The sequence below is a fragment of the Oncorhynchus mykiss genome, chromosome 15 (genome assembly GCF_057628025.1).
Source record: "Oncorhynchus mykiss isolate SJ-2025 chromosome 15, ASM5762802v1, whole genome shotgun sequence".
In the NCBI taxonomy this organism is placed as follows: Eukaryota; Metazoa; Chordata; class Actinopteri; order Salmoniformes; family Salmonidae; genus Oncorhynchus; species Oncorhynchus mykiss.
Genome location: NC_143036.1, coordinates 69,706,090 through 69,720,335, shown reverse-complemented (window position 1 = coordinate 69,720,335; position 14,246 = coordinate 69,706,090). Strand labels below are relative to the sequence as shown.

The 14,246-nt window shown below is 47.9% G+C and overlaps 1 protein-coding gene across 1 annotated transcript in view; it reads left to right on the top strand.

Annotated features, from left to right (window-relative positions):
• Positions 1–14,246, top strand: part of LOC110513021 (exocyst complex component 4) — a 234,029-nt gene that overhangs the window by 75,052 nt on the left and 144,731 nt on the right. Inside the window, exon 10 of the mRNA XM_090199128.1 lies at positions 11,166–11,262. Coding sequence (XP_090055254.1) covers positions 11,166–11,262 — 97 coding nt within the window. The remainder of the gene's footprint in view (positions 1–11,165; positions 11,263–14,246) is intronic.

Below are 14,246 nucleotides of genomic sequence, written 5' to 3'. Positions count from 1 at the left end.
GGAGGCTGTCACCGCCACAGCCGTGTTTACCTTTAATCTAGCCCAAGCTGATTGGAGAAGAGAAAAGGAGAGAGGGGAGGAATGAGAGAACCTCCCGTCCTCTGAAACCTCCAACTCCCCTCAACCCTCGACTCCAGCCAGAACGCAGGAGGTGCTTCATCGTAGAGAAAATAGAAAGCAATGTCCTCTCAAACCCCCCACACCTCTATCCTGCAGCGTTCAATTAATAGTGTGGTGAACTCGGCTGTGCCCCCTTCATCAGCCTCCCTGTGACAACCTGAGTCAGGAGGCCACAGAGTAAAGATAGCTGTTTGATATAGAACCTTGATTGGAAGTTGGAGCGCTGTTGTTTTTATTTCCCCCTCAGAATGCAGTGAGATTGGGATGTTGCTATAGGGAAGTATGACTAGGTTGGGCTGCAGTGTGTCTTGTCTTAGCTTCAATGCTAAGCTAGCCATTGTATCAGATTTTACGGCCTTTCTCATAAGTCGATGCCGGGAATATCCATGCCTATGGTGATAGGGTAGCTTAGTGACCCCTCTTGCTATGTGTACACTGGTTCAGTAGGCTAATGTAATGGTGTTAAGGGCTCTTTTCTACACATAACAGCCCTGATATAATGGAATTGCTCTTCACCCTAGGAGCTGTAGTCAATTATATCTCCTTCTTTCCATTACTCTTTACTTAGATTGAAGACCTCACCTCTGCCTGTTTGTCTGTATAAGGCTGGTCAAAAGTCTGTCCCATTGGGATCAGTACAGCCTCCTCTCCAACTGAGCTAAGAACACACTCATACTAAATAACTACCGCCCCGTAGCACTCATTTCTGTCATCATGAAGTGCTTTGAGAGGCTAGTCAAGGATCACATCACCGCCACCTTACCGACCACCCTAGACCCACTTCAGTTTGCATACTGTCCCAACAGGTCCACAGATGACGCAATCGCCATCACACTGCACACTGCCCTACCTATGTAAGAATGCTGTTCATTGTCTACAGCTCTGCATTCAACACCATAGTACCCTCCAAGCTCATCATCAAGCTGGAGGCCCTGGGTCTCAACCCTTCCCTGTGCAACTGGGTCCTGGACTTTCTGATTGGCCGCCCCCTGGTGGTGAAGGTAAGATACAACATCTCCACTTCACTGATCCTCAACACTGGGGCCCTACAAGGTTGTGTGCTCAGCCCTCTCCTGTACTCCCTGTTCACTCACGACTGCGGGGCCATGCACACCTCTAACTCGATCATCAAGTTTGCAGACGACACAACAGTAGTGGGCTTGATTACCAACAACGATGAAACCGCCTACAGGGAGGAGGTGAGGGCCCTCAGAGTATGGTGTCAGGAAAACAACCTCTCACTCGACGTCAACAAAACGAAGGAGATGATCGTGGACTTCAGAAAACAGCAGAGGGAGCACCCCCTTATCCACATCGAAGGGTCAGCAGTGGATAAGGTGGAACATTTTAAGTTAATCGGCGTATACATCACAGACAAACTGAAATGGTCCACCCACACAGACAGTGTGGTGAAGAAGGCGCAGCAGCGCCTCTTCAACCTCAGGAGGCTGAAGAAATCTGGCTTGTCACCCAAAACCCTGACAAACATTTACAGATGCACAATCGAGAGCCTCCTGTCGGGCTGTATCACAGCCTGGTACGGCAACTGGTACGGTATGTGACCAATAAAATTTGATTTGATACTTATGCGTCAGAGCAAATGTCTGGATAGAAACAACGCTGTCCCTGCAGTACCCCACAGTTGTAAAAGCTGAAGTTCTCTCTATTGAAGTTGATGTGACTGCACTAGCCATCCTTGTACTGCAACCATCTGACTGTCATGTTGGTGCCACTCCTTGTACCGTCACAGTGCATGTCTACTGTCTCTCCTGGATTAGCCTGCGGAATCTTCTCTCCATTTTGAGCACTGCAGACTAAGAAGTCAGTGCTTTCCTGGTATGAAACCTTGCCATCTTTCCAACACTCACAACTGTACCGGCCGGAGTCTGACTGAGATAATTGATCTGGAGAAATAAACTCCTCTGACTCAAACTCCGTTCCAGTCGATCCCTAAATCCTGGCAGTGATATTCTCAAGGTAAGGGTTGGAAGTGTTCCACAGCAGTGGCTCTCTTCAGCAGTGGATCTGAAGAACAAACAGTCCTCTCTTTTAACATTAGAAACATAAAAATCAGAATATTCCCCTTCTGACTTGATTGCCTCATATGCACACTACCTGTCAAAAGTTTTAGAACACCTACTCATTCAAGGGTTTTTCTTTATTTGTACTATTTTCTACATTGTAGGATAATAGTGAAGACGTCAAAACTATGAAATAACACATATGGCATCATGTAGTAACCAAAAAAGTGTTAAACAGATAAATATATTTTATATTTGAGTTCCTTCAAACAGCCACCCTTTGCCTTGATGACAGCTTTGCACACCATCTGTGAGATGTCCATCTGCTGTCTGTCTGCTGGTAACACACTGCTGTCTGTCTGCTGGTAACACACTGCTGTCTCTGACTCTGTTAGTTGATTATTTGAATCATACGCCGTGGCCGCCTTTTAGGTCACACGTCAGTGTTGTACTGACGCTGAAAAACAGAACAGTGCCACCCTCTGGCAGGAGGATAGAACTGCAGGTTGACGATATTCACTTCTGCCAGCTGTTGAAAGTTTGCCTCTCCAAATACCCTTTGTTTGTAATAGTCCCTCATCTCTCCAAGTGAATATAAGCCACATTAATGAATAACCATCTGGTACCTCAACTTATTATCTTAGTCTGCACTTGACAGCTGTGTATTTGCTGTGTATTCATTATAAAAACTGGGGGTCAACCGAGCCACTAGGCGCACAACTAGCCACACAACACTCAATAATTAATTCAACTCAATTTACAGATATTGTCCCTTCAAATTAATTTTAATAATAGAAGCGTCTCATTAGGAGCCAATCAAACATGAGGACTTGGTGGAATGGGGAGTCTGGTGCCGACCGGGAGGTCCATGCAATATTGAACTGGCCTGATCTTATAAGAGCTAGATGGGGGAGGGAGACCTTATGCACCAGCCAACTGACTGGGTTGGGTTGGGTTGGTTCCTGGATTGGGTTTTGCCCCGACTGTTGCACTCGTACAATACACACACGGGCATTGCAAGCACATATACACACACAGGCACTGGCAGATGAACAGATGCACACTAAACAGTTGTACAGAGGCTCGCACGCTTTTGTCCGTAAGAAAGAAGGAAGCTCCCTCTAACCCTGTTCCCTGAGGGGTTACCAGTGGACTCACACTGTTTGGAGGGCCTTCTGTGTGTTCTGTCTAGGACAACTAAAACAGATGAACACTTTCAATCATGCACAGACACACCAAGGTGTACACACACCTTTTAAACGAGGCATTATGAATGTTTGGACATCCGTCTGTGTATTTGGTAGATTCTAACACATACACGTTCACACACATTCGTACACACACTTGGTAAATTCATGATGTTGAGTGTTTGGCCGTTATGCTGCAGCATCAGTACATACAAACTTGTATAGACACACACACGCTCTCTGAGGGATTAGGACTGTTTTTCCTTCACACTTCTGGTCCCTGTGTATTATAAAACACACACACACTCTGGCCTTCAGAGACGTGGAGTGTGTTAGAGAAGGCATTGCACGTCCTGCCTTTCCCCTCTAGATCCGGGCACGGACGGAATACATCACAGGATCAAACCATTTCTAATCAAACCCAGGAAAGTGTGGCTAATGCAATTTCACTAAGTCACTGACTGGCTTGATTGCATGTGGGCTGCGGAGTGTGTGGAGGGCGCCGTGGGAGGGGGGTGGAGGCTGTCGAGGCGGTGTATATCTGTGGAGGTGTGTATGTTAGAAGCAAGTTCACCATGGCGTTGATATGGTGTGTGTGTGTGTGTGTGTGTGTTCTCTCCAGGTGTCTGTCTGGAGGTGTTGGGTGTCGTGACTGTAGATGTGTAAGGTGTAGTGGTGGGAGGGGTATTTGAGGGATTTGCCTGTATAATGTGGTTATAGTGGTGTGATGGGTACTGGAGGGACTGGCCTGTAGAATATAGTGATAGTGTTATAGTGGTGTGAGGGGTACTGGAGGGACTGGCCTGTATAATGTAGTGATAGTGGTATAGTGGTGTGAGGGGTACTGGAGGTACTGGCCTGTATAATGTAGTGATAGTGTTATAGTGGTGTGAGGGGTACTGGAGGGACTGGCCTGTATAATGTAGTGATAGTGTTATAGTGGTGTGAGGGGTACTGGAGGGACTGGCCTGTATAATGTAGTGGTGTGAGGGGTACTGGAGGGACTGGCATGTATAATGTAGTGATAGTGTTATAGTGGTGGGAGGGGTACTGGAGGGATTGGCCTGTATAATGTAGTGATAGTGGTATAGTGGTGTGAGGGGTACTGGAGGGACTGGCCTGTATAATGTAGTGAAAGTGGTGTGAGGGGTACCTGAGGGACTGGCCTGTAGAATGTAGTGATAGTGTTATAGTGGTGTGAGGGGTACTGGAGGGACTGGCCTGTAGAATATAGTGATAGTGTTGTAGTGGTGTGAGGGGTACTGGAGGGACTGACCTGTATGATGTAGTGATAGTGTTGTAGTGGTGTGAGGGGTACTGGAGGGACTGGCCTGTATAATGTAGTGATAGCGTTGTAGTGGTGTGAGGGGTACTGGAGGGACTGGCCTGTATAATGTAGTGGTGTGAGGGGTACTGGAGGGACTGGCCTGTATAATGTAGTGGTGTGAGGGGTACTGGAGGGACTGGCCTGTATAATGTAGTGATGGGTGGTATGGTGGTGTGAGGGTTACTAGAGGGACTGGCCTGTATAATGTGGTGATAGTGGTATAGTGGTGTGAGGGGTACTGGAGGCACTGGCCTGTATAATGTAGTGATAGTGTTGTAGTGGTGTGAGGGGTACTGGAGGGACTGGCCTGTATAATGTAGTGGTGTGAGGGGTACTGGAGGGATTGGCCTGTATAATGTAGTGATAGTGTTGTAGTGGTGGGAGGGGTACTGGAGGGACTGGCCTGTATAATGTAGTGATAGTGGTATAGTGGTGTGAGGGGTACTGGAGGGACTGGCCTGTATAATGTAGTGATAGTGTTGTAGTGGTGTGAGGGGTACTGGAGGGACTGGCATGTATAATGTAGTGGTAGTGTTATAGTGGTGTGAGGGGTACTGGAGGGACTGGCCTGTATAATGTAGTGATAGTGGTATAGTGGTGTGAGGGGTACTGGAGGGACTGGCCTGTATAATGTAGTGGTGTGAGGGGTACTGGAGGGATTGGCCTGTATAATGTAGTGATAGTGTTGTAGTGGTGTGAGGGGTACTGGAGGGACTGGCCTGTATAATGTAGTGATAGTGGTATAGTGGTGTGAGGGGTACTGGAGGGATTGGCCTGTATAATGTAGTGATAGTGTTATAGTGGTGTGAGGGGTACTGGAGGGACTGGCCTGTATAATGTAGTGATAGTGTTATAGTGGTGGGAGGTGTACTGGAGGGACTGGCCTGTATAATGTAGTGTTGTAGTGGTGTGAGGGGTACTGGAGGGACTGGCCTGTATAATGTAGTGGTGTGAGGGGTACTGGAGGGACTGGCCTGTATAATGTAGTGATAGTGTTATAGTGGTGTGAGGGGTACTGGAGGGACTGGCCTGTATAATGTGGTGGTGTGAGGGGTACTGGAGGTACTGGCCTGTATAATGTAGTGATAGTGTTATAGTGGTGGGAGGGGTACTGGAGGGACTGGCCTGTATAATGTAGTGATAGCGTTGTAGTGGTGTGAGGGGTACTGGAGGGACTGGCCTGTATAATGTAGTGGTGTGAGGGGTACTGGAGGGACTGGCCTGTATAATGTAGTGGTGTGAGGGGTACTGGAGGGACTGGCCTGTATAATGTAGTGATGGGTGGTATGGTGGTGTGAGGGTTACTAGAGGGACTGGCCTGTATAATGTGGTGATAGTGGTATAGTGGTGTGAGGGGTACTGGAGGCACTGGCCTGTATAATGTAGTGATAGTGTTGTAGTGGTGTGAGGGGTACTGGAGGGACTGGCCTGTATAATGTAGTGGTGTGAGGGGTACTGGAGGGATTGGCCTGTATAATGTAGTGATAGTGTTGTAGTGGTGGGAGGGGTACTGGAGGGACTGGCCTGTATAATGTAGTGGTGTGAGGGGTACTGGAGGGACTGGCCTGTATAATGTAGTGGTGTGAGGGGTACTGGAGGGATTGGCCTGTATAATGTAGTGATAGTGTTGTAGTGGTGGGAGGGGTACTGGAGGGACTGGCCTGTATAATGTAGTGATAGTGGTATAGTGGTGTGAGGGGTACTGGAGGGACTGGCCTGTATAATGTAGTGATAGTGGTATAGTGGTGTGAGGGGTACTGGAGGGACTGGCCTGTATAATGTAGTGATAGTGTTATAGTGGTGTGAGGGGTACTGGAGGGACTGGCCTGTATAATGTAGTGATAGTGTTATAGTGGTGGGAGGGGTACTGGAGGGACTGGCCTGTATAATGTAGTGATAGTGTTGTAGTGGTGTGAGGGGTACTGGAGGGACTGGCCTGTATAATGTAGTGGTGTGAGGGGTACTGGAGGGACTGGCCTGTATAATGTAGTGATAGTGTTATAGTGGTGTGAGGGGTACTGGAGGGACTGGCCTGTATAATGTGGTGGTGTGAGGGGTACTGGAGGTACTGGCCTGTATAATGTAGTGATAGTGTTGTAGTGGTGTGAGGGGTACTGGAGGGACTGGCCTGTATAATGTAGTGATAGTGGTATAGTGGTGTGAGGGGTACTGGAGGGACTGGCCTGTATAATGTAGTGGTGTGAGGGGTACTGGAGGGATTGGCCTGTATAATGTAGTGATAGTGTTGTAGTGGTGGGAGGGGTACTGGAGGGACTGGCCTGTATAATGTAGTGATAGTGTTGTAGTGGTGTGAGGGGTACTGGAGGGACTGGCCTGTATAATGTAGTGATAGTGTTGTAGTGGTGGGAGGGGTACTGGAGGGACTGGCCTGTATAATGTAGTGATAGTGTTGTAGTGGTGGGAGGGGTACTGGAGGGACTGGCCTGTATGATGTAGTGATAGTGGTATAGTGGTGTGAGGGGTACTGGAGGGACTGGCCTGTATGATGTAGTGGTGGGAGGGGTACTGGAGGGACTGGCCTGTATGATGTAGTGGTGTGAGGGGTACTGGAGGGACTGGCCTGTATGATGTAGTGATAGTGTTATAGTGGTGGGAGGGGTACTGGAGGGACTGGCCTGTATAATGTAGTGATAGTGTTGTAGTGGTGTGAGGGGTACTGGAGGGACTGGCCTGTATAATGTAGTGGTGTGAGGGGTACTGGAGGGACTGGCCTGTATGATGTAGTGATAGTGTTGTAGTGGTGTGAGGGGTACTGGAGGGACTGGCCTGTATAATGTAGTGATAGTGTTGTAGTGGTGTGAGGGGTACTGGAGGGACTGGCCTGTATAATGTAGTGGTGTGAGGGGTACTGGAGGGACTGGCCTGTATGATGTAGTGATAGTGTTACTTCATTCCCTTCCGCATCTGCTCTCCCACAGGGTATGGACACGCCCTTCTGGCTAATCCTGGATCAGCCTCTACCACTGGGGATAGACCCACACACGCACTCACTCACTCACTGACACACTCACTCACACATGCACTCACTCACACTGACACACGCACTCACTCACTCACTCACACTGACACACGCACGCACTCATTCTGACACACGCACTCATTCTGACACACGCACTCACACTGACACACGCACTCACACCCTCAGCCTGGATGTTCTGTTGTTTATAAGAGTTGCCAGGAGTCTGACCTCTGACCTGCTATCAGAGCCATCACTGTCCAGATGACTCTGAAAAGAAACATCATGAATATTAACACTCTTAATAAAATATTAATGTGGTCCATGCCCATTTGGCAGCCACACCTGGGACTCTAAGGACCATTGGGGTCGCTCCATGCCCATTTGGCAGCCACACCTGGGACTCTAAGGACCATTGGGGTCGCTCCATGCCCATTTGGCAGCCACACCTGGGACTCTAAGGACCATTGGGGTCGCTCCATGCCCATTTGGCAGCCACACCTGGGACTAAGGACCATTAGGGTCGCTCCATGCCCATTTGGCAGCCACACCTGGGACTAAGGACCATTAGGGTCGCTCCATGCCCATTTGGCAGCCACACCTGGGACTAAGGACCATTGGGGTCGCTCCATGCCCATTTAGCAGCCACACCTGGGACTAAGGACCATTGGGGTCGCTCCATGCCCATTTGGCAGCCACACCTGGGACTAAGGACCATTGGGGTCGCTCCATGCCCATTTGGCAGCCACACCTGGGACTAAGGACCATTGGGGTCGCTCCATGCCCATTTGGCAGCCATACCTGGGACTAAGGACCATTGGGGTCGCTCCATGCCTCTTTTGTCTGACACTGATGCAGATGTTTAGAGCAGGAAATGACATTTGTCACCATAATCAGGAAGTACACACGTTGCATATTTAGCCGGGCATTCTGATAGAAACCATACGTGGGAGCGAATTCAGTGTTGGCAACCAATACTGGATCCTCTATGACTGTGATACTTGGAGGAGTTATCATGTGTGCGTAAGTTTGCGTTACATGTCTGTTTGTTTGAAAGTTCATGATTACCAAACAGAAGTTGTCTGTCTGTCTCTGTCTCTGTCTCTTTTGCTGTGCCTGGTGTGAGTGTGTGGCAGCAGCTTTGTCTTGGGGGCGTATTTGAGTCTTAATTGAATCGGCAGAAAGGGAGGGAGGGAGAATTAGAACCTGGGCACTCTTTCCACTTAGCAACAAGAAGCCGTTCCCACACAAATGAATTTTCATGGAAACAGCAGAGGAAATGTAGTCTAAAAGCTTTTGAATGGAATGAAAGCATCTCTTCTTTGTAATGAGTGTAGGGGATGGATGGATGGGGAACGAGAGAGGAGTTGTCTCCATGCTTTACAATGGAGCGGGTTTCATTACAACTATCAGAGAGTATCAGGAGGCTGAGGGAACAATGTTATGATGTACATTTGAATGCAGGGTTATACAGGTAAAGCTGACTGGAGACTGGCTTTCACACCATCAATGCAGGTAAACTGACTGGAGACTGGCTTTCACACCATCAATGCAGGTAAAGCTGACTGGAGACTGGCTTTCACACCATCAATGCAGGTAAACTGACTGGAGACTGGCTTCCACACCATCAATGCAGGTAAACTGACTAGAGACTGGCTTTCACACCATCAATGCAGGTAAAGCTGACTGGAGACTGACTGGCTTTCACACCATCAATGCAGGTAAACTGACTAGAGACTGGCTTTCACACCATCAATGCAGGTAAAGCTGACTAGAGACTGGCTTTCACACCATCAATGCAGGTAAAGCTGACTGGAGACTGGCTTTCACACCATCAATGCAGGTAAAGCTGACTGGAGACTGACTTTCACACCATCAATGCAGGTAAAGCTGACTGGAGACTGGCTTTCACACCATCTATGCAGGTAAACTGACTAGAGACTGGCTTTCACACCATCAATGCAGGTAAACTGACTAGAGACTGGCTTTCACACCATCAATGCAGGTAAAGCTGACTGGAGACTGGCTTTCACACCATCAATGCAGGTAAAGCTGACTGCAGACTGGCTTTCACACCATCAATGCAGGTAAAGCTGACTGCAGACTGGCTTCAACACCATCAATGCAGGTAAACTGACTAGAGACTGGCTTTCACACCATCAATGCAGGTAAAGCTGACTGCAGACTGGCTTCAACACCATCTATGCAGGTAAACTGACTAGAGACTGGCTTTCACACCATCAATGCAGGTAAAGCTGACTGGAGACTGGCTTCAACACCATCTATGCAGGTAAACTGACTAGAGACTGGCTTCAACACCATCTATGCAGGTAAACTGACTAGAGACTGGCTTCAACACCATCAATGCAGGTAAAGCTGACTAGAGACTGGCTTCAACACCATCAGTAGGTGTTGTTTGTTTGTTGTAATATAGACTCAGAGGTCTAGTTTAGATTGAAATACCAATTGAAACTGATATCACCCTCCATTGTAAGACAAAGACACACACACCACGCAAAACGCACACACACACACTTCAACAAACTCCCAGACCCCATATCCGTGATTATATCAGCCCAATGTATCTCTGGCATGTGCAGCACCACACCAAGTACAGTGTTTATGTTAAAGCACATCCCAGTTAGAAGCAATGGGAGAAACTGTTCAGAATGCTAGTCAATATAATCCACTATTAACCAGTGTCCTCTAGACTCCAAGCCACTGATAAAATACTGTCAATCCAAAGCCGAAAGACAACTGACAACCCTCTCCAGTGGTTAAAAAGTGATGTGTGAAATTTAAATGAATAATAGTGTCTCTGTGCACTGTGGGGGAGGGGGGAGCAACGCCACTGTCGATTCTCACCTCTCCGTTATTTATATTCATTGATCCACCTGCATGGGACATCGTTCGCCGGCTTCGGTTTTTATCGACAACAGTCCGCAATTCCTTTATGTCAATTATATTGATTGCTTCAGGTTGACTGGACGTAATGAGGAACAGTGGTGCACTTGATGCTTGATCGGCCCCTTTCACCCCCCCCCCCTTCTCGCCCACCCTTTCCCCTACCCCCCTCGCCTACCCTCTCTCGCCCACCCCCAGGTCTGAGTGAGTTACACACCAATGATTTTCTGATTAACCCTGTTAGCCGAGGGGTTCACCCACGCACTAGTGCAGGGGCATGGATGTGGGAGTCGGTGGAAGGGTCCAGTGAGTGTCTGAGTCCGGCTGTGCTGACTGCTGATAGGATGATGTCTTAATAATGGAAGATGATGGCTTTATTCTTTGCCTGATAAACCCAATCGGGACCTGTAGAAACATTGTATTTTAGCAACATGTGGTGGCCATTTTTAATAGATTTTTTACTGGGTCTAATATCCTCTCAATGGGGGATGCTTTGGGTGAATCTGACGATTGATCGCGTCTGTGTTGACCTTGATGGAGGACTGTTTACTCACCACATTAAAGGACTGTGTTACTCCTTCTGTCTGTTTCTTTGTCTCAGTCTTTCTCTTTCCCTCCTCTCATTCCAGGTGGTGCAGATGATAACCTGATCGAAGGAGGAGAGATGAAGTTTGTCTGTAAACCTGGAGCCAGGAACATCACAGTGATCTTCCAGCCTCTCCTCAGGTAGGACTTACTAACCTCACACACACACACACACACACACACACACACACACACACACACACACACACACACACACACACACACACACACACACAGATTCAATAATATGTGGCCATGGTCAATATGCACTAGAGGGGAGACAATGGCCTTCCATCATACCAGTCACAGAGAACAAGACAGATCATCCCTCAGACAACAACTACTTCCCTACGCTGTTCATTCACGTTGATTCATTTTGACGTAATTTTCCCTAAAAGCCTTTAGTTTAGTCCAATCCACATGACTTTTTCCCTTTCAATGTCTTATGAGATCATTGGTCTGGTCCACTATGTATAGTCAATGTGAGAGGACATCCATGATCCAGACCATGGGCAGCACTCAGACTGGAGCATGACTCTAAACCAGTAGAATGTCTACAATTAGATTATATCTCAGACTGGAGCATGACTCTAAACCAGTAGAATGTCGACAATTAGATTATATCCATTACGTCCTTTTAGTAATCCTCCCATTGATTATACTCTACCGCTTTCATAGCTGGACAGTCCATCCTCCCCCAAACCCCCACAATAAGGCAGATGATGGCCTACATTTTGAGTGTGCTTCCTGTCTGATGTTTACGGTTTTTAATATGGTCCTTATTTATGCTTAGCAATATTCCAGAATGTAATCCACCGTAGTGATTAGTATTGCCTACAGTGACAGTGTACTGTATATAACACGGTGTCCCCAAAGACTGGTGGAAATCCAATTTTCAAACAGCCTAATTAGATTGACCTTCCTTGCAGTGATGAATCACCAGGGCTCCCATTAAACTGTAATATTTCCCCTTACTTAGACTTGGAGCCAGTTGGTGCTGTACTGTACTGTAGGCCAACTGTGTGTGTGTGTGCCCCATTGTTGAACGCAAATGTCCTTTCCTCGTACAGAAGTGAACTACACCCTATCTCATTGAGACAGATGGCCCGGGTAGGGGCTGGGACGGGGTCTGTAGTAGGGTCTGTGGAAGGTCTGGGTAGGGGCTGGATAGGGTCTGTGTAGGGGCTGTGGAAGGTCTGGGTAGGGGCTGGATAGGGTCTGTGGTAGGGTCTGTGGAAGGTCTGGGTAGGGTCTGTGGAAGGTCTGGGTAGGGTCTGTGGAAGGTCTGGGTAGGGGCTGTGGAAGGTCTGGGTAGGGTCTGTGGAAGGTCTGGGTAGGGGCTGTGGAAGGTTCTGGATAGGGTCTGTGGTAGGGTCTGTGGAAGGGCTGAGTAGTGTCTGTGGAAGGTCTGGGTAGGGTCTGTGGAAAGTCTGGGTAGGGGCTGGATAGGGTCTGTGGTAGGGTCTGGGTAGGGGCTGTGGAAGGTCTGTGGAAGGTCTGGGTAGGGGCTGTGGAAGGTCTGGATAGGGTCTGTGGTAGGGTCTGTGGAAGGTCTGGGTAGGGTCTGTGGAAGGTCTGGGTAGGGTCTGTGGAAGGTCTGGGTAGGGTCTGTAGAAGGTCTGGGTAGGGGCTGTGGAAGGTCTGGGTAGGGGCTGTGGAAGGTCTGGGTAGGGGCTGTGGAAGGTCTGGGTAGGGGTTGTGGAAGGTCTGTGGAAGGTCTGGGTAGGGTCTGTGGAAGGTCTGGGTAGGGTCTGTGGATGGTCTGGGTAGAGATACTTAACAGTGAGTGGCTGCTGCCGTTCCCTTGTTGTCAGTAATGGTTCAAATCAATCCCATTAAATCATCTCCATCCCTCTCTCTCTCTCCCCCCCTCTCTCTCTCCCTCTCTCTCCCCCCCTCTCTCTCTCCCTCTCTCTCTCTCTCTCTCCCCCCCTCTCTCTATCTCTCTCCCTCTCCCTGTGCACGAGTTCCCCTCTGAGCTGGCAGTGCCAACAGAGCTGTGTCACTACTCACTGGCAGATGTCTTTCTAATGTCTTTGTAGAGACCCAGCCCTGGCACCTTTGATAGAAGCCACTTTAATACCCACTGATACAGCTTATGGCTGTTTTTAATAGCAACTCCCATAACAGGTAATTGAGTAATACTGCATAGGAAATCAATGGAGTGGGAGGGGGGGAGTGAGTGAGTGAGTGAGTGAGTGAGTGAGTGAGTGAGTGTGTGTGGAATACAGGTCTTCACGGAACCACCTACAGTTGAAGTCGGAAGTTTACATACACTGGAGTCATTAAAACTCGTTTTTCAACCACTCAACAAATTTCTTGTTTACAAACTGTAGTTTTGGCAAGTCGGTTAAGACCTCTACTTTGTGCATGACACACGTAATGGTTAATGTTATCAAATACTAATTGAGTGTATGTAAACTTCTGACCCACTGGGAAGGTGATGAAAGAAATAAAATCTGAAATGAATAATTCTCTCTACTATTATTCTGACATTTCACATTCTTAAATTAAAGTGGTGATCCCTAACTGACCTAAGACAAGGACTTTTTACTAGGTTTAAATGTCAGGAATTGTGAAGCACTGACTTAAAATGTATTTAGCTAAGGTGTATGTAAACTTCCCGACTTCAACTGTGCAGTCGTGGCCAAAAGTTTTGAATGACACAAATATAAATGTTCACAAAGTCTGCTGCCTCAGTTTGTATGATAGCAACTTGCATATACTCCAGAATGTTATAAAGAGTGATCAGATGAATTGCAATTAATTGCAAAGTCCCTCTTTGCCATGGAAATGAACTGAATCCCCCAAAAACATTTCCACTGCATTTCAGCCCTGACACAAAAGGACCAGCTGACATCATGTCAGTGATTCTCTCGTTAACACAGGTGTGAGTGTTGACGAGGACAAGGCTGGAGATCACTCTGTCATGCTTATTGAGTTCGAATAACAGACTGGAAGCTTCAAAAGGAGGGTGGTGCTTGGAATCATTGTTCTTCATCTGTCAACCATGGTTACCTGCAATAAACATGTGCCGTCGTCATTGCTTTGCACAAAAAGGGCTTCACAGGCAAGGATATTTCTGCCAGATATTGCTGCCACCTAAATCAACCATTTATCGGATC